Source organism: Epargyreus clarus, unplaced genomic scaffold, assembly GCF_041222505.1.
Source record: "Epargyreus clarus isolate Ecla_fem2 unplaced genomic scaffold, WU_Ecla_fem_2.2 ptg000022l, whole genome shotgun sequence".
In the NCBI taxonomy this organism is placed as follows: domain Eukaryota; kingdom Metazoa; phylum Arthropoda; class Insecta; order Lepidoptera; family Hesperiidae; genus Epargyreus; species Epargyreus clarus.
In genome coordinates, this window is record NW_027332229.1 from 1,533,945 (window position 1) to 1,554,803 (window position 20,859).

The window sequence follows — 20,859 nt, forward strand, 5'->3', positions numbered from 1 at the left end:
CAATAGAAAAATATGGATATAATTGAATAAAGTATTATTTTACATTCCTTATTATTTTATTTGATAACCTTAATTCGTCAACTTGAACACAGATGGCAGTAATACACATTTTTTTATAATCCGTGCAGAAATCTTAAAATTGCGTGAAGTATATTTTATATTCCCATTATAAAATTCAAAATTATATTACCATATTATCCAAATAATATGTTTTATCAACATAAGCTATGTTGAATTCTGGATTGATAAAATAACGTAAAAGAGTGTTTGTTATTTTTAAACGTACAATTACAACTGATAGACTTGACAGCACAAAATCAAAACGCCATTATGATTTATGGTACAAATAATTTGTGTACAAAGTGTTTTAAATATGAATAAACAAAGTGCATTTATTAATGAAAAATGCGATGTACCTGTAACATTCGGCCAAATGTCACAGGCACATCGCATTGATCCATTTATATTGCTGGTTGTTAATACTTTATGTCACTTATTAAATACTTTTCTATTTTATATTTTAGAATGTTCAGTCTTGCTTGGAGTTATGAAATGTCAGCTGATATTTGCAATGTCTTATATAATGGAGATATGATAAAATAGTGGATAAAGATGTATGAATGTAAATGTTGATGATTATGGAAGAATATATTGTATTTCTGGAATTCCTTCTGAGCGTTTTCATAGCATAAAAAATGCTATGCAATAGCTTTACCGCGGCAGTCTCCGAGTGCCACACGTTTTCTTTAATAATAATGACACCATAGAGGCCATGATTATAGTTGGGCGGCAGAAGCCACTTACCATCAGATGGACTTAATTATAAAACAAGGTGAACCTCTAGGCTGCAAACCGTATCAACCAAGTTCCAAAACTTCTTTTCTCATTCGAGTGGCCCAAGGTACAAATCCCAGGCACGCATCTTTTCAAAGTTACGAACGAATTAGAAATCAATTATCACTTGATGTAACGGTGAAGGAAAACATCATAAGGAAATCTGCACACCTGAGAGATTTATAGAGAAAATCCCCAAGTGTGAAGTCTATCAATATGTGGCCCACACCGTGGACTATGCCGTTTTTTTATAATATACGAGTGGCAGATGAGCATGCAGTTCACTTGATGGTGTGGATAGAACATAGGATTAGATTCCTACCTGATGTCGGCCACAGATGCGCCGCTACCCCTGAGGACTAAGCTGGAATGCTCTGGTATGTCTCTTATCACATCCTTCAAACCAGAATACAACAGCGTTTAACACTGCTGTTAGTTGGCAGACATAGATGTGGCGGTGGCGTCGCCGGAGTCGAACAACAAAAGGTTCTACCACCTTTATATATGATATTTATTATAAAGTATTTGATCATGTACAAACAAGTGAATTAATCTTTAGTATGGTTTAAAAGTAAAAAGTAAAAATTAAACAATATTATTAAAGTTTTAGTATGAAAACTACTCCACAGTATTCTATGTCCATTTTCCTCTCCCTAAGGGTCGGTTTAAGTGTTAGAAAGAGAGAATCGGTCACTCGTAAGTGCGAGCGAGATGGAGCATCGTGAATAGAATCTAACCGCCGTCAGAGAATTATTTTAAAGAACAATTAATTGATACTTTTCTTCGCAGAAAATCACTGAAGAATACCCGCAGGCGAAAATTAGAGAGATTTATTATAACACGGTAAAGTGTGATCGTGAAGAAACCTAAGTGAGGGATTTTTAACAAAAGTTTTCAAAGGTATGTGATGTCTACCAATACACACGTGCCCAGCAGTGGGACAGTTAGTTTTAGTATTCGTTATCAGAGCAGCCATAGGAGTAAATACATTGTCAAAATACCTACAAATATTTTCTTCTAACAATTTTAAAGGGGCCCAAAATTCTAGTGTTCAGGGGCAGAGCATTGCGAAAGGGTGTATTTACCGCCTAGTGAATTAATAACGCTACTTCGAATGGGCCCTTATGTCGCTATAAGGGAGCATGAAAATACAAACTATTTTAAACCTGAATTTACTGGTTATAAGTTTAAAGCGCCTTTTTTGTAATTGAGTAACAGACGAGCATACAGTCCACCTGATGGTAAGTGGCTACTGCCCATGGATTTATATAATGAACTCCAGATAAGATTAGATTCCTACCTAAGATCGGTCTAAGGTGGAATGCATCGGAAAAGTATGTCTCCTTATCAAACTCAAACAGCAGCGTTTAATACTGCTGTTATAAGGCAGAAATAAGTGTGACGAGGGTACCGCCGGCGTCGAATCACAAGTTCTATCTTACACTAAGTGTGTGAGAGAGAGAGAGAAACGGGTCATTTAAGATATCATCATCATCAACCCATTACTGTCCCACTGCTGGGCACGGGTCTCCTCTCAGATTGAGAAGGATTAGGCCATAGTCCACCGCGCTGGACAAGTGCGTATTGGTAGACTACACATACCTTTGAATTTTTTTTAAGATTTCTCAGGTTTCCTCACTATATTTTACTTCACCGTTTAAGCAAGTGATCATTAATTTCTAATACGCACATAACTTTGAAACATCAGAGGTGCCTAGGATTTGAACCTCGGACCCCTCGATCAAGAGGCCTTTCCTAACCACTAGGCTATCACTGCTCTATGATAAAAGTTTCAGCTTTTTAATAATAAATATCTTTAATTAAATTAGTGTGATGACGTAAAGCCCCCTAGTTCCGCTTAGAGCTTTTACCGTCTGTATTTGAACAGTGCTTTAAAAGGGGACGGTACCAAAATTCTTTTAATAAAGAAGAAAAGGATTGTAGTCCTTTAGAAATCATGACTTCATTCTAGCTCTTAAAAGCATTTAGTGTTTAAGTTTTAAAGGTATAACCCTCTGTGGTTCGACTCCGGCGGCACGTCCGCCACACCTATTTATGTTATAACAGCAGTGTTAAACGCTGCTAATTTCAGCCCGATCCGTCCAGTGGTTTGGGCTGTGCGTTGATAGATCACTATGTCAGTTTAGTTTAGTTTTATGTTCACCTTTAATTATATATATTTAGAAGATTAGATAAAAGTATTGAACAATGTTATTGTAGGTCTAGAGGCAGCCTTAGGGGGGGAAATGAAAACTAAGGGTCAGTATTCGCAGATAGAAAAGACACGTTAAAAATAATTCAATTTCATGATCAAATCCATATGTATGGGTATAGTGTGGGCCATAAAAGGGCCTGGATGGTACTTAAAAGGAGAGAAAGGGACAGAAATAGGAATGTGGGCGCGAATAACAGAGACAGACAGAGAAATTAAGGACCTCTTATTACGGACTGTATGTAGAACGTTGCAAGTGAACTTTTGGGTGTATTATTTTAGTTGGAAGTTCTTTTAAATGCTGAAGCCATAGATTAGTAAAGATACTTCGCCGCCTTGAAATGGAATGAAGCCACAAACAGCTTATTAGTAAGTTCTTTTTTTGAATTATTGACAAATAAAAACATTTTTAGAGAAAATTTACGAATAAATAACTAATACTGCGTAATTTACATAATAAATAAATAATTATTTCAAATATTTTAGGGACATTTTAGCACGGAGACGTGGCAAAACTTGTTTACGCAACTATTTCAATTCTCAAAACTGGGTACATTTTCTTGTTAGGAGTGAGTAATCTTTACTTATCTATGGCTGAAGCAGAAAACTTAAAATAAGAAAGACGATTTTTCATACACAAAATCATAAGAATACTAGATTAAGCGTCAATCAACAATCGTTAATTATCTCCTATCATTTTCATAACAATTTCAAAACAGCAATGTTAACCGCTCCTGTGTTCTGGTTTGAAGGGTGTGGTAAGGGAGACATACATATCCGAGGCGTTCCAGCTTAGTTCGCATTCGGCGCATCAGTGACGGACCTCAGGTAGGAATATCTAATCCTATCTGGGGTTGATAACAGATGCCCATGGGCGGCGGTAGCCACTTACCATCAGGTGGTGCATGATCGTCTGCTACTATATTATAAAGAAAAAACTATCCCACCTATGGAATGCCCTACGTTTTAGAATGAAAAGAGTTTAGTCTATGTATAATGATTTCGAGCTTATGTATATCCTTACGTAAGCTCATACATAAATGCCAAAGAATGACATACAAACACGACGTTTTATTCTTTGTAACGCCCTACAGTCTAAACGGCTTGACGGACATATGAGGTGTAGTTGGATTCGTATAAATTGTGTAAGTAACGTCGACTATATTTTAACCAGAAAATTTTTTTGTTTTTATAATATTTTGCTATTAATATTTAGTTTAATCTTACAAAAACTCACTTGCGTTGTTCTACATGTCACGCGTGAGCCACACTTTCAGCAGACTTATCGAAAACCTGTAGCTTTCAGTTTTATCTACAAGCGAAACTAAACCTTATTATTACGAAATACTACCCCATTTCCCTTGCAGGCAAATCCCTTACAGGATTTATTTCGACTGCAACGAAAAGTAAACCTTATGGGGTCGTATTTCAATATTAAATTCCGTGAAACGAAACTTGGCGTTTGATAAGAAGTACCCAGTGTAGCTAGAGCTCCCCCCCTTCCCCGTCGTAACACAAAATGGCCTCCAGAGGGGGGTAGCTTATATATATCAAAGATCAAACATAACTGGATGCATTCGTACTAATATTTCGCATTTGAGCCAGAACACAGTCGGCCACCGAACGCAAGCGGGAACGGTCGTCTAATAATTATTAAAAAATAGTATTTTCTTATAATTCTTAGTAATTTTGAGTTTTTTGAAAATGGGGTACGCGTGGAGTATTTAGGGTGAGTATGTTATAAGTTAAGCTTTTTTAAGTTCGAAAGCTTTGAGATAAGCTTTGATTTATGAGCTTTGATGTCAAAGCGTTAAGCGTCAACCGGTGGATAAAAATTGCAAATAAAGCTGCAGGTCTGGGTGTTTGAACCTAGACATGGAAATAGTGACTTCGCAATACAATTTTTGGATATACAATATAAAGAGATTTTCAAAAATGTTCTCATAAATTAAATCCTTGGCAGGAAAAGAATCACTTCGCAATACACTTTTTGGACCTTTCTGTAAAAAGAATTTCCAAAATTATTGTCATAAATAAAATTTAAGATATTATTTGTGTTACAATAAGAAAAGGTATCTATTGTACGTTTAATAAAAGAAAAAATACTTATTTTTCTATTCTAGACGGGGTTTTCAAGACGATTCTAAACTAATATTCTAAAAGATTTTTATAAGTCAATATTTTTTTTGTAAATCAGCTACAATATTATTGTACATCCATAAAATAGTTTTGGAAAGCGCTACAGAATGCTACAGAATTGTAGACATATTTAATGCTACAAGAAACATGATAATAATTTCTTACTAAACAACTTGTTGAATTTCTTTAATTTTCAAAATTTTCTTACAAAATATCGAACGGCACACAATTATCATCATTAGGTCATTATTGTCCCATTACTGGGCACAGTCTGTTCGTAGAATGGGAAGGATTTAGACATTATTAGGAGAAGCGTAGGCCAAGGAAGGCGGAGGTAAATTGAATTGGAAGGTGGTAGAACCCTTTGTGGTTCGACTCCGGCGGCACCACCGCCACACCTATTTCTACCTAATAACAGCAGTGTTAGGCGCTGCTGTGTTCCATTTTGAAGGGTGTGGTAAGGGAGACAGACTTTTCCGAGGCGTTCCAGCTTAGTCCTCAGGGGTAGCGGCGCATCTGTGGTCGACCTCAGGTAGGAATATCTTATCCTATCTGGGGTTGATTACAGATGTCCATGGGCGGAAGTAGCCACTTACCATCAGGTGGACTGCTTGCTCGTCTTCTACTCTTATATTATAAAAAAAAAATTGGAAAGGTCCGCGGGCCGCAAGGGCAGGGCTGCGGGCCCAGCGGCTTGCAGGATTCTAGGATAGTTTAGGATAGGTTAGGTTAGAAAATAGTTAAAGTTGTGAAATTTTCAAGGCTGCGGAGAGGGAGAGAGAGAAATCCTCAGACCTCCCTATCCGCAGCGTAAACCGGGCGTAGTGGAAGGGTTCCCCACGCTCATCTCCGACCCCCATAAGGGAGGCATTGGCGTAGGACACGGGGTTGTTCTTTCATCCTTGAGAGAACTGTTTTTTCTTTCACAAAACTTTTTTTAAAAACTTTTAGGCGTGTAGATTTCTTAACGATGTTTTCCTTCACAGGTATACCAAGTGATAGATAATTAGTTTTTTCACACACGTTCATGGGCGGCAGTAGCCACATACCATTAGTTGTACTGTAAACACGTTAAATAAATCTAGGATTTCGATTCGGGTTTAAGACTATGCTCAATAAATAAAAGCTTGTAAAAGTGGATCTCGATTCGGGTTTTTGAAATTTAACTCTTAAGGGGTTGAAACTGATCTTGGTCTCTGGGGAAATAACTTTAATCGACGATTCTTATCGCTAAATACGGATCATATCTAAGAGGTATATTATATGTACAAAGTTTCTTTGTAAAAACGAGTTCTGTTGAGAATCGATTATCTACTCTGGTATATAGGTTTGATTCCCAGATAGCTAAATGATTTTTTTTTTATTGAACTAGCTGGAAAGCTGTAGGTTCATAACCTTAGATAGGATGACAATACTACCCTCATACATGTATTATATCTGACGTCGGCATTGTTTCTTAGAGGAATAAAGAACCACCTAAAAGTCCCTCTTACCACACCCTTCAAACCAGAGCACAGCAGCGCTACACTGCTGTTATTAGACAGAAATAGGTGTGGCGGTAGTGCCCTCGGATTCCAACTGCTAAGAGGTGGAATCTTTTGTGGTTACAGATATATACCAAAAACTTCGTTAATATAACTAAATAATTTTTTTTTTTTTTTTTTTTTTATAATATAAGAGTAGCAGACGAGCATGCAGTCCACCTGATGGTAAGTGGCTACTGCCGCCCATGGACATCTGTAATCAACCCCAGATAGGATAAGATATTCCTACCTGAGGTCGGCCACAGATGCGCCGCTACCCCTCAGGACTAAGCTGGAACGCCTCGGAAAAGTCTGTCTCCCTTACCACACCCTTCAAACCGGAACACAGCAGCGCCTAACACTGCTGTTATTAGGCAGAAATAGGTGTGGCGGTGGTGCCGCCGGAGTCGAACCACAAAGGGTTCTACCACCTTTAACTTTAACTAAATAATTGCCAAAAGCCACAAAGATCTATCAAAATCAATTCCAAGTGACAGCCGGAAACGCCGCCATTACTGGTACCGTCGTTAGCGCGCTCATTTCCGGCCGCCATCTTGACGTGTTAGAACTTATGACTCGCTTTTGATTTCAAAGGGTTGATTATCTAAAGTTATTATATTTTATTATTATACAAAGATAAATAGATAATTCCTAGGCTCGAATTTTTCAAAGTTATGTGCGTATTAGAAATTAATTGTCACTTGCTTAAAACGATGAAGGAAGATATCGTGAGGAAACCTGAGAGATTTATAAAAAAACTAACTCAAAGGTATGTAAAGTCTACCAATACGCACTTGGCCAGCGCGGTGGACTATGGCCTAATCCTTCTCATTCTGAGAGGAGACCCGTGCCCAGCAGTGGGACAGTAATAGGTGATGATGATATTCAATTAAGTACGTGCGTATTAAAAAAAATCCCTTGCTTTACCGTTGAAGGAAAACTTAAAGAGACCTACATACCGAAGAGCTTTGTAAAAAAGAAATCAAGTAATGAAGATAGTAGAACGAGTGTGGTGAACCCTTTGTGGTTCGATTCCGACGGCACCGCCTACTTCTACCTAATAACAGCAGTGTTAAGCGTTGCTGTGTTCTGGTTTGAAGGGTGTGGTAAGGGTAACGGAGACATACTTATCAGTGGCATTACAGCTTAGTCCCTAGAGGTAGCGGCGCATCTGTGGCCGACCTCATGTAGGAGTCCTATCTGGGGTTGATTATAGATGTCCATGGGCGGCAGTAGCTTCTTACCATAAGATGGACTGCATGCTCGTCTGCTACTCCTATATTATATAACAATACAATGAATAATAAGTAAATAAAAATAAATACAATAAGAATTTGCAAATTATGTTTTTATTTTTGTGAATCAAAGATGTTTTATTGTGAGACAAAGTTGTTAAAATGGTGTCTAAAATGACGCTGTCAGACAGCTTGTTAAAATTTAAACGCGCCATTTTATGCGCTAAAGACGCACTTCCGGTGGCCATTTTGATTTCTGTCGTAAAGAATGATTTGCGCAATGAATTAATGACTTTATTCCTTTTGCAAGCGTTTATTCAGTCTTACTAGTGTCGATTGCTTATAAAATCTTGTAATGGAGTTTTTCTGTATAATATAGTAGCAGACGAGCATGCAGTCCACCTGATGGGAAGTAGCTACTGACGCCCATGGACAGCTGCAATCAAACCCAGATAGGATTAGATTTCAACATGAGGTCGGCCATAGATGCGCCGCTACCCCTGAGGACTAAGCTGGAACGCAAAAAAGGACATTCCACCACACCTTCCAAACCAGAACACTGCGTTTGACACTGTTATAACAGAAATAGGTGTGGCGGTGGTGCCGCCGAACCACAAAGGGTTCTACCTTCAAAAATATGTTTAAAATGATTCAAAAAAATCACCAGAATATATTTAAAACTTTATTATACCATAAAAATTGGTACAATGCTAAAAGCATTCTCTACCAGTCAACCTTTGGGTGAACAGAAAAATATGCAATGTCTTCAAATCTACAAATTATCATCTTATTTATTTATTTACATGCCAACAGCAACACACACAATACATTATATAGTACTTAGAAGTACACTATAGTAGTATTAATACTAATAGGGTTCGTATGAGTGCCAATTATAGGCATGAACAACGATTATATATAAGTCTATATTTTTAATTTGTATGGAACAAATCGAACAGGTCCAGAATCAGAAGATGGGCGCAGCATCCGGCGGGATGGGTGGCTGGCGCGCGAGGGTGGCGGCGCTCCGCGAGTCGCGGAAGCTGCTGCTGGTGGTGGTAGCCGTCGCGCTACTGCTCGATAACATGCTGTTGACCACCGTTGGTGAGTAAAAATAATAATAAAAATCTTTATTTCATAAAATAACTAGAGGTGAGGCGTATATACTGGAACAGGTACCGGGACTAGGTATTTTACCGGACTAGGTCGGACCTAGTCCAAGAATAAGTACCTAGTATTTTATGGGACTAGGTGGAGCAGATTTCTGGATCACGTATTTTTTAATACTAGGACTAACAGGCATACCTAGTCCCAAATTTACCTAGTACAACCCATCTCTAAAAATAACACAATGTTATTAGGTTAGCATTATAGTAAGATTGGACATAACATTTATCTTCAGTTGCCTAAACTGGGCATGAACCTGTAATATAGGCAACTGAACTCTCCCGGTGTGAATCAGTGTGTGTGAGTACCTTTATTTGAAGATTACAATAAGAAGGATAATAGGGAAGATATGAAGAATAAGAGGGAGACAGGAAGAACAAGTGGTAGAACCAGTTTTTTTATTAGAAGTAGCATTTTTTTTTATATTTGTGCCTAAAGATAAAGCAGACGTGCTACCTGATGGAAAGCAGTCAACGTTGCCTATGGACATTTGCAACACCAGAGCCGCCAATGCATTGCCAGCTTTGTATAAGAGCTCTTTTTGCAACTTTTTTGAAGAGCCCCATGTCATAGCGCTACGGGAATACCTCAGGACGAAGTTCATTCCACATCTTACACGTTTGCGGCAAGAACGTCCATGCAAACTGAACCGTATATATTGTTGGTATATATTATCATATTGTGTTCGTTTTTCTTTATTTGAACATTAGAATGACATTGGTCGTCAAAATAGTTCGAAATCGTGGATTTGTATAAGGGAATGGTAAATATTATTTAAAAAGCCAAAATAAAGACATTAAATGTTATTTTCTCTTATGGGCAGAGAAATATAACGCCTTTATTTTGATTGATCGGCTCTAAGGAGTAAATTACATTACATTTACAAATAAAAAGGTTTGGTTTACAATTGCAATAATATTTCGTTTATTCAGGCCTGTTTCCGAGTATAATAATTATTACAATCATGCGTTTATAAACCAAAAATCCTCGCTCATTCGTTTAAAGTTTAAACCACTTTTTTACGTTTATACTTGCAATAATTCTTCGTTTAAACAGGCTGTGTCCGTTTAAAATTGCAACCATTCTATATAACAAAGATAAAGCTAGTTCGTTTAAGCCAAACCATTACGTTTACACTTGTAAGACGCTTCGTTTAAACACTGTTTACGTTTACAATTGCAATGATGTTTCGTTTAAACGAAGTTGGTTGTTGAAAGCGGGCTATGTCACTACAACCATTCCGCGGGAAAAGGCGTAATGAATTATTTATCAAGCACTCGACCGATTGGCGGCCATCTTGCGCTACGGTTCTCAACCTGAGGTGCCTACACTTTGGCTTATTGATGTTGCATCGCAGTTCTTACAAGAAGGCTTCGAATTAAAATGTTGTTTCTTTCTTTTTTTTCTTATTTTTATAATGGTGAAGAAGGAAACGTATGCAGTCTACTTGATAGTAAGTAGCTACTGATGCCCATGGACATCTGTAATCAACCTCAGATTGGATTAGATATTCCTACCTGAAGTCGGCCACAGATGCGCCGCTACCCTCTAAGTTGGAACGCAAAAGTATGTCTACCTTACCACACCCTTCAAACCAGAGCACAGCGCTTAACAAAGCTGTTATTAGGCAGAAATAGGTGTGGCGGAGTCGAACCACAGAGGGTTCTACCACCTTTAAAAGTAGTTACATCATCATCAACCCATTACTGTCCCACTGCGGGGCACGGGTCTCCTCTCAGAATGAGTAGGATTAGGCCATAGTCCACCGCGCTGGCCAAGTGCGTATTGGTAGACTTCACATACCATTGAGATTTTTCTTTTATAAATCTCTCAGGTATGCAGGTTTCCTTACGATGTTTTCCTTCACCGTTTAAGCAAGTGATAATTAATTACTAATACGCACATAATTTTTGAAAATCAGAGGTGCGTGCCTGGGATTTGAACTTCGGACCCCTCGACTGCTACACTTTACTAGTTACATGAATTGAATAAAATATTCGGTATAGCAAACGCCACGGCTAAGCCGAACTACGTTTAACTTAATACAATATAAGGGTAGAAGGGTGGTTATTTGAATAACAGTTATTCTAAACCGTATTCATTTACATTTAATAAAAGAAAGTGGTACTATTTATTTTAACTTGCAGTTTGTGATGTCAGTGAGAATTCGAATTATTTTATACTATTGTGTTAGATAGAAAGCATTGATAGCCTAGTGGTTAAGAAACTCGGCCTCTTGATCGAGGGGTTCGAGGTTCAAATCCCAATCACGCACCTCTGATTTTTTCAAAGTTATGTGTGTATTAGAAATCAATTATCACTTGCTTAAACGATGAAGGAAAACATTATGAGGAAACCTGCATATCTGAGAATCTTAAAAAAGTGTTAAGCGCTGCTGTGTTCTGGTTTGAGGGGTGTGGTAAGGGAGACATACTTTTCCGAGGCGTTCCAGCTTAGTCCTCAGGGGTAGCTGAATCAGTGACCGATCTCAAGTAAGAATCTAATCCTATGTAGAATTGATCACAGTTGTCCACGGGCGGCACTTACCACCAGGTGTACAGCATGCTTGTCTGCTACCCCTTTATTATAAAAAAGAACAATGTTTTGAAAATAATATAATGATTCTACTACCGCCATCTGTTGGCAAGTTATAGAAGCTTCAAACAGGTTGAGTACCGCTGTCCTATGTGATAAAGCTAAGTGCCTACTTGTTGAAACCATCTCGATGGATTCACGATGGATCAAAGGTAACTTGGGGTGTGATTTTTAATCAAAGATTTAGAATTTTTTCGTTACTCCTATATGTATGTTTTTAATTTCCATTGCCTATCGCGTACTGCGGCCCAGGGACATCTGTAATCAACCTGATAAATATGCGGACAAGGGAGCGAGTGAAAAGGCAGCTGTCTATTAACGCACTGTCGTATATTCGTGAAACACCGGTGGTGGTGGGCGCAGCCACGCACACATGCATACTGTACTATACACATACACAACATTCCTCCCCCTTTAATTTGACAATTATTATTAGTGGTTGAAGTGTACCATTTAAACATATTAAGGGCGTTTACGTAACAACCCTGTCGGTTCGATCTTCTAACCGTCATCCTGTTCCTCAGCCTCGTGAAATTCATCCTCTGTGTCATCCAAGGCTGATCTTCTTTGTGAAGCTGCTTGTTCGCCAGTCGTCACATCACTCTCATACTCGCCTCCCTCCGACGACAACGTTTCATTAGGCTTATAAATTTCTGCTCTTCTCCCTCGAATACGGGTATTAATGACATCAGGCGATGAGTCCCGGGATGAAGTAGGGTGCGACGCCCCAGGTGACTGAGCCATTGAAATTGCGGTCGGCAGTGGTGACAGGGGACGTGTCAGTAACGCGGACGGCGGCGTTGATGGTGTTGATGATATCGTTGGTGATGGCGGTGAGCAGGGTCGTACTGGCGACGGAGGCAGTACCGACGGGCCCGGCGAGTTAGGCCGAGAACGCGACTCAGGTTTGTTACTTTCCCCGGCATTGTCCCAAACATTGCTAGGTGTCCCCTTGTACAACAACAATTGATTTACATGTCTTTTATAACAAGCTAATGTTTTAACATTCTTAATTAAATATAATACTTTCCCTATTTTTTTTTCAACTATCCCTTTTTCCCATAAAAATTTACCTTTACCATTAAACAATTTATACAGTACTAGATTGCCCGGTTGAAATGTTTTCACTGATAATTTTTTATTTAACTTTTCATTTTGCATACACTGTTGGTTACTTACACGGTTAGACACGGACGGTGACGAAGGTGTCGATGACTTCGGATTGATTAAATCTATCCTAGACCTAAGTTTACGGCCGAAAACCATTTGAGCCGGGGACAAACCAGTGGCGGAGTGAACAGAGTTTCGATAGTCCATTAGATACCTAAGTAATTTTAATCGCGTATCCTTTACATTTCGACACGATAGCAAACACGATTTAATACCCTTTTTTATAACTTTCACAAAACTTTCTGCTTGACCATTACTGGGCGCATGATAAACCGGCGATGTAAGGTGTGAACAACCATTGGCCGTACAGAACAATTCAAATTCCTGAGAACTAAAGGCTGTGCCATTATCACTCACTATTGTTTGCGGAACCCCAAACCTCGACATGAAATCACACATTTTCTCTATTACTGCTGCTGACGTTGTACTATTATTCATATTGTAAGTTTCTACCCATTTAGTATGTGCGTCTACAACTACTAGGTATACACACCCTTTAAACGGACCTAAGAAATCTATATGTATTCTTTCGAAAGGGTGGTGCGGGAATTCCCAGTGTGCCAACGGTGCCCGCGGGGGAGAGGCGCGCAATTGGATACATACTTCACATGATCCTATCATTCTCTCTAAAGCCTGGTCGATCCCCGGAAACCAGAATCTCGACCTAGCTTCGGCTTTAGTTTTTACAATCCCTAAATGTGAAGAATGTAACTCTTTTAAAACTGTCCCATACAAGCTTTCGGGTAACACCACTTTGTGTCCTCTCATTACGCAACCATTTTCGTAAGACAACTGAGATTTACACAAGTAATACGGTTTTATCTGCAAATCTGTTAATTTCGGTGGCCAACCATTCATAATTAGACCCACTACACGCTTAAGAACCGCATCGTTTTTCGTTTCCTCGCGCAATTTATCTAAAGTAATCGGCATGGTGCCGTCTACGACAAAACAAACGTAAGTAGCCGGATCGCAATTATATTCATACTGGCACTGTTCAGTGCTCGCGCACTCGCCGTCGAGCGTCGCGGGCGCTGCGGCGGCCGCATCCGACCCGTGCGCCCCTCCCGCGCCGACCGGCTGCGGGCGCGCGGCGAGAGGGGCAGCGGGTAAACAAGAGCGAGAAAAATAATCGGCACTATTATCGCTACTACGAACATATTCTATTACATAATTGTAATTACTGAGATATAAAGCGTACCGTTGCAATCTGTTCGCAGACATCTCGGGTATCCCTTTGTGCGGCCCGAATATCGTAATTAGCGGCTTATGGTCGGTACGCAGAATAAACGGTTCTGACCTACCATATAAATACTGGTGAAATCGTCGCACCCCAAATATGATAGCGGTTGCTTCCTTTTGAATTTGAGCGTACCGTTTTTCTGCCGCACTTAAGGTTCGCGAAGCGTACGAAATAGGCCTCTCCACACCATTCGATCCTATTTGCGATAAAATAGCTCCTAAGCCACTTGGTGAGGCGTCCACAGTTAATATGAGCTTAGCTTGTGGATCGAAGTGTGCAAGAACTTGATTTGAGGTCATCATTTTTTTAATGGTTTCAAAAGCCTCATTATGAGCATTAGTCCAACTCCAACTACGGCCTTTTTTTAATAAGTCGTATAAAGGACATAGCACACTGGACGCATTCGGTACAAAGTTCCTATAATAATTAATTAAACCTAGGAATGACTGCAATTGATTAACATTCTTTGGTATCGGGGCTTCTATCATAGCTTTAATTTTCTCAGGCGCTTTTTTTAATCCGTCTTTTGAAATAATATATCCTAGGTAAGTGACTTCGTCTTCAAAAAAATGACATTTCCCTTTTTGCAACGTAAGCCCCGCCGCCTGCAAACGCGACAGAACTGTTTTCAATCGTTCTAAATGCTCGTCTTTGTCTTTACCAGTTACCAATATGTCATCCAATAAACAGAGGACCCCGTCTATACCCGACAACACCCCTTCCATGGCGCGTTGAAATATAGCCGGTGCGCTGGCTAGACCGAAAACAAGACGAGTGAATCTATACAACCCACGATTTGTATTGATGCAAGTTATATTTTTAGATTCGTCATCTAATACAAATTGGTTGTACGCCATGGACAAATCAAGTTTACTAAACTGTTGACCCCCATGTATTTTAGAAAACAATTCATTTATAGTGGGAAGCGGATATTGTTCCACAAGTAATTGTTTATTAATTGTACCCGAATAATCAGCACACAACCTCACAGTTCCGTCACGTTTTAATACTGGGACTATCGGCGAAGCGTAAGGAGAGTACTCCACTGATTCTAGAATACCTAAACTGACTAATCTAGTGATTTCCTTCTCAACTTTATCGCGTAATGCAAACGCTATTGGACGAGCTTTACAAAAAACGGGTGTGGAGTTATCTTTTAATGCTAAATTAATTTTATATTTCTTGAATGTTCCTAATTTACTCGAAAATAAGTCAGAAAACTGTAGCTCTAAGTCTCTTACGCACAAATCTGTGTCCTGACAATAATTAATTGGCACTAGATGTAATTTAAATTTAGATATGAAGTCCCGACCTAGAAGCGGCGGTCCACCATCGCGAACAACATAAAATGAGATTTGATTAGTTTGTCCCGCGTAACAAACCGGTAAACACATTACACCTATACAACAGATATTCCTGCGTTATATGTCATCAGCTGTTTACGCGTAAATGATAACGGCACATCCTTGAAATGAGTTTTGTAATAGCCCTCTGAAATCACCGTCACAGCTGATCCACTATCAATTTCGAATTTAAATTCAATATTGTTAATCGAAACTGTTTCCACCATTGGCTCGCCCCTGAATGAACGAATATAATAAATCTTACCGTCATCGTCACTTTCGTCAACGAGGTCCGCCTCCACGTAATTTACCTTCGTGCACATTTTACGCAAGTGACCCTTTACATGACACTTTTTACACACGTAGTTTTTATATTTGCACTCGGACGACCGGTGATTGTTAAACCCGCACACACTACACTTCACTTTTCCTACATTTGCACTTCTTCCATTGTTCGAGATTTTGTACAACTGCGCGTCGGGTGCCGCGGGCGGGGCGGGGCCGGCCGAGCTGGCGGCCGCCGCCGTGGCACGCGCGCAGCTCAGGTTCTCCGCCATCTCCACGACCTTCGCTAAGGAAAGGTCGTTCAGATCCACAGCATACAGCTTCTCCTTTTCAGGTCCTGGGCGCATACCCATTATAAATTTGTCCCGAAGTGTCTCTTCGACGTTTAAAAAGCCACAATGTGCCGTTAATCCCCGCAGTCTTGCAGCCCATTGTGAATGCGACTCGCAAGTGTGTTGAACGGCGGCGTAAAAATTATGCCGCTCACCGAACCCGATGCGTTTTGGAGAGAAGTGGCCGTCTAATATTTTCAACAAATCTTCGTAGGGCACGTTTTGGACCTTTTTAGGCAACGCCAAATCCGTTGCCAGCCGGTACGTACCCTCACTGAGTGCGCTCAACAAGATCGCCTTCCTCTTCTTTCCCGTTGCGTCTGACTGTTCATTTATATCGTTCGCAATAAAGTACTGCTCTATACGACCTTTATATGTTTTCCACGTTTGCACATTATGGTCGAAGCTATTTAAAATTCCGAAATGAACGTTCGACATTGCAATTTTTTTTTCTTCTAACGCGGGTAATCGTCGCCACTGATAAATATGCGGACAAGGGAGCGAGTGAAAAGGCAGCTGTCTATTAACGCACTGTCGTATATTCGTGAAACACCGGTGGTGGTGGGCGCAGCCACGCACACATGCATACTGTACTATACACATACACAACACAACCCCAGATAGAATTAGATATTCCTACCTGAGGTCGGCCACAGATGCGCCGCTACTCCTGGAACGCCTCGGAAAAGTTCACCCTTCAAACCAGAACACAGCAGCGCTTAACACTGTTATAACAGATATAGGTGTGGCGGTGTTGCCGCCGGAGTCGAACCACAAAGGGTTAAAAACAAAATAAAACAGTATTTAATATAAACGCCATCTAACCTTTTGTGGTAAGACTGATTTCAAATCAAATCAAATAATTTTTTTTTATTCAAAATAGGTTCTTTACAGAGCGCTTTTTGATTGTCAATACAACTACCACCACTTCACAAGGTGTTTCGTTATGGAGAAGAAGCGGCGAAAGAAACTCCATAACACACATGTTTTAAAAAAAATACAATGTTAAACTTAACATAATGGTACATGTGGAGCTGGAACTACTTCAGGCCACACCGTTTCATTTCTATTTATGCAAAATCCTACCCTAAATCAAAATACCTTTTGATTTGAAAATGTTAGTCTAACAGACTAAGCTTTGTTTTAGTCAAAGCATTTTGAAACATTCCAGCGGTATCAAGTTGGTGAATGCTGAAATATTTGGGATAGTTGTGACTGAAATTAGTTAAAAGGTTCTTTGTAACCTTAGTTTTGCTTTCAAATAAGTCTTTTTTGTTACCTTAACCCTTAAACCTTAGGTTTTTGCGGGATTTTGCTTTGAAATAATTCTTTATCTTAATAAAGGTAAGATAAAAGGAATTCGAATGTTTTTGTTTAGTTTAACGATTTTCGAGGCGAGAGAAAGCGCCTTAGAGAAAGTTCAAGCAAAACTTTGATTTTTGGTTTTGAAAAATAATGATGTTATTTCCCTATAACTCAAATGTACTGAAACATATTTATAATGCCATCTTGTAGAATGATTTTTAGGATTCCGTACTCAAAGGGTAAAACGAAACCCGCCGCTGCCTGTTCGTGAGTCACAGGGCTTTATCTCTTAAACCGTAATAGATAGACACTTGATTTTTTTACAGACGATGCATTATGGTCGCTATAACAACAAATACTAAAAATTAATAAAACAAATATAGTTCAAAAAACTAAAAAACACGCTTTTATGATAAAATTAACTAAAAAGTAGAAAATAATTTTCAATCTAGGAATCAATTAAGGAACAGTAAATAGTACAGTAGTATAATTGTGGAAAAAGTGTGGGGCGCTTTTCGAAAACTGATAAGTGGAGCACACCACGCTTTTTTGACAATTATACTATTTTTTAGTTTTTTTAACTATATTTATTCTATTTTACGCTAACTCATACAATCGTACCAGCCAGTGACTATATAAATGGGAACTTATTATTATAAAAAAAAAACACATCATGGAAATAACATAAAATAATTATTTAAAATAATACTATAAATAAATAATTTGAATATATTTCTAACAATATAAAAACTATTAGGTAGTTTCCTACGTTCACATAATAAAAATAGTGTTGCCCTATCACCAACCTATTTTAAACTAACTATCTCTCCGACAAAATTAGTTAAGTTAGTGAAATTTGCACAAAATCAAGTTACTACAAATATAGTTTGCCTCGCTCCGGCAATCTGTCGGCGACATCAAAGTGGAATTCAGTTAGGAGCTCATCAAAGGCGCCGCTAGTGAGGGGCTATCTCAACTTTGAGTTGAATTTAAGTTTGGCGTAGTGTTGTGTATATGCGTACTGTAGCACTACCATGAGTTGGCATAGAAACGCCACTATAGAAATTTTAAATAGAAAACTATTGTCATTTTGCTAGTGAATAACATAACTACTATCGTTACGGTATTTCTTGACAACGTCTGTCAAATTAATGACTCATGGGACCGAATTTGTATGGCAATAGATCATAATGACATTCGCTAGCGATTTGATTTCGATAGGGTTTTTACGTTACGAGTGGCTCACACTATGGAATTTAGTTCTACGAGTAACCACCAGAGGCGCTGTACAATTTTTCATACATTTATTTTACGCAGTCGCTAGCGAGTAATACTTTTGTAAACTCGTGGTAGTGCTACTGTACCCTTAGTGTGAGTTTTTTACGTTTTGACAAAAATGACTGTTTTTGTTTTTGTTTACGTATTTCCCATATATTTCCAATCAGTTCTGATACAATCTGCTAGGGACGCTTTTTGTTTTGTCGTACGGTTTTGGCAGATAATTCGGTTTGTACTATAGATATACCCTACGACAGTAGGATAATATAGGTATCTATGGGTTGTAGAATGAATTTGTTTTTTCTTTTTAAATATTTAAATCTAAAGATATTTTGAATGTATACTCAAAATAAAGAAAGTGTTTTATATCCATACTAATATTATAAAGAGGAAAACTTTGTTTGTTTGTTTGATTGTAATGAATAGGCTCAAAAACTACTGGACCGATTTTAAAAATTCTTTCACCATTCGAAAGCTACATTATCCACGAGTAACATAGGATATATTTTATATGAATATTTGATCACTGCCGTCCATGGACATCTGTGATCATCTCCAGATAGGATTAGATATTCCTGCCAGAGGTCGGCTACACATGCGCCGCTATCTCTGAGGACTAAGCTGGAACGCCTCGGACCAAGAATACAGCAGCGCTTAACACTGCTGTTATGAGGAAGACACAGCTGTGATGGTGGTGCCGCCGGAGTCGAACCACAGAATTCTACCACCATCACTTGTTGCATTTCTTCTATATAAGCCGTCACACTATACGGCTTGAACTCTGAAAGTAGGTGTCGTTGTCACAAAGATAGATTTAATTAGTGACAGGAACAGAATCAAACAATGTTAGAGGCAGTTTGATAACTATAAACTTGGTTAAATAGCTCAGGCGTACGCTTGTCAACTATTCAAGTTGATTGTAAGGTTCATTTGAACTGTGACTTGATCTAAGTTTGTTTTTATGGTATAGAAGTAGGACCACTTATTTCTGCCTTTTTTATATTTAAACTAACGATAAGGCAGACGTACCTGGTGGAAAGCAGTCACCGTCGCCTATGGACATTTGCAACACCAGAAGAGTCGCCAATGCATCGCCGGCTTTGAAGGAGAGCTCTTTTTACACTCTTGAAGCCCCATGTCATAGTCCTGAGGGAATACCTCATAACAGCAGTGTAAGTGCTGCTGTGTTCTGATTTGAAGGGTGGTAAGGGAGACATACTCATCCTTACATGGATAAATTGAAGATATGCCCGAGCCAACAGAGAAAAACTATTGAAGAAAAAAAAAAGCCACCGCTATGCGACCCTGCAAACACAACTCGAAAAAAATTAAACTCAAATATCTCGGTGGCTCATAGGCATACGAGCTTAGTCCTCAGGGGTAGCGGCGCATCTGTGGCCGACCTCAGGTAGGAATCTAATCCTATCTGGGTTTGATGACAGATGTCCATGGGCGACAGTAGCCACTTAACATCATGTGGACTGCATGCTCAAAAAGAAAAAAAGATCTTTTGTTATAATATCTTTGAACTTTATCGATGTCGATGTTCATGTTTGCCCTTCACTAGTGCCAGAAATAGAGACGCGAGGATTCTGGTATAATTAACATTATATTATGTCTGCACGGTGAAAATTCTTCCCATATATTGTTGCTAAATATATCTCTCTTTACCAAACCCTTTAAAGAACACAGCAGCGCTTAAAACTGCTGTTATAACAGAAATAGGTGTGGTGGTGTGCCGCCGGAATCGAACCACAGAGGGTTCAACTACCATCACTTGTTTTTTAAGTTTTTGTCATCATCAACCCATTACTGTCCCACTGCTGGGCACGGGTCTCCTCTCAGAATGAGAAGGATTAGGCCATAGTCCACCGCGCTGGCCAAGTGCGTATTGGTAGACCTCACATACCCTTAAGATTTTTTTTTTTATAAATCTCTCAGGTATGCAGGTTTCCTCACGATGTTTTCCTTCACCTTTTAAGCAAGTGATAATTAATTTCTAATACGCACATTAATTTGAAAATCAGAGGTGCGTGCCCTGGGATTTGAACCTCGGACCCCTCGATCGAGAGGCCGCGTTTCTTAACCACTAGGCTATCACTGCTTGTAGGCCGCGTTTCTTAACCACTAGGCTAAAGTTTTTGTAATGCAAACTAATTATAAGTACAATATCGTCAACCCATTACTGTCCCACTGCT

The 20,859-nt window shown here is 39.1% G+C and overlaps 2 protein-coding genes across 2 annotated transcripts in view; one reads left to right on the plus strand and one right to left on the minus strand.

The window, feature by feature from the left end:
- Positions 1-4,637: 4,637 nt before the first annotated feature.
- Positions 4,638-20,859, plus strand: part of LOC140751343 (synaptic vesicular amine transporter) — a 33,155-nt gene continuing 16,933 nt past the window's right edge. Inside the window, exons 1-2 of the mRNA XM_073085251.1 lie at positions 4,638-4,775; positions 8,903-9,047. Of these exons, the coding sequence (XP_072941352.1) occupies positions 8,918-9,047 (130 nt within the window). The 5' untranslated portion in view covers positions 4,638-4,775; positions 8,903-8,917. The remainder of the gene's footprint in view (positions 4,776-8,902; positions 9,048-20,859) is intronic.
- On the minus strand, positions 12,739-16,594 carry LOC140751342 (uncharacterized). Its single transcript, XM_073085250.1, has 2 exons — positions 15,727-16,594; positions 12,739-12,869 (listed from the first exon to the last, which is right to left on the minus strand). Exons 1-2 carry the CDS (start codon positions 16,514-16,516, stop codon positions 12,856-12,858), a joined length of 804 nt encoding a protein of 267 aa, XP_072941351.1. The 5' UTR covers positions 16,517-16,594; the 3' UTR covers positions 12,739-12,855.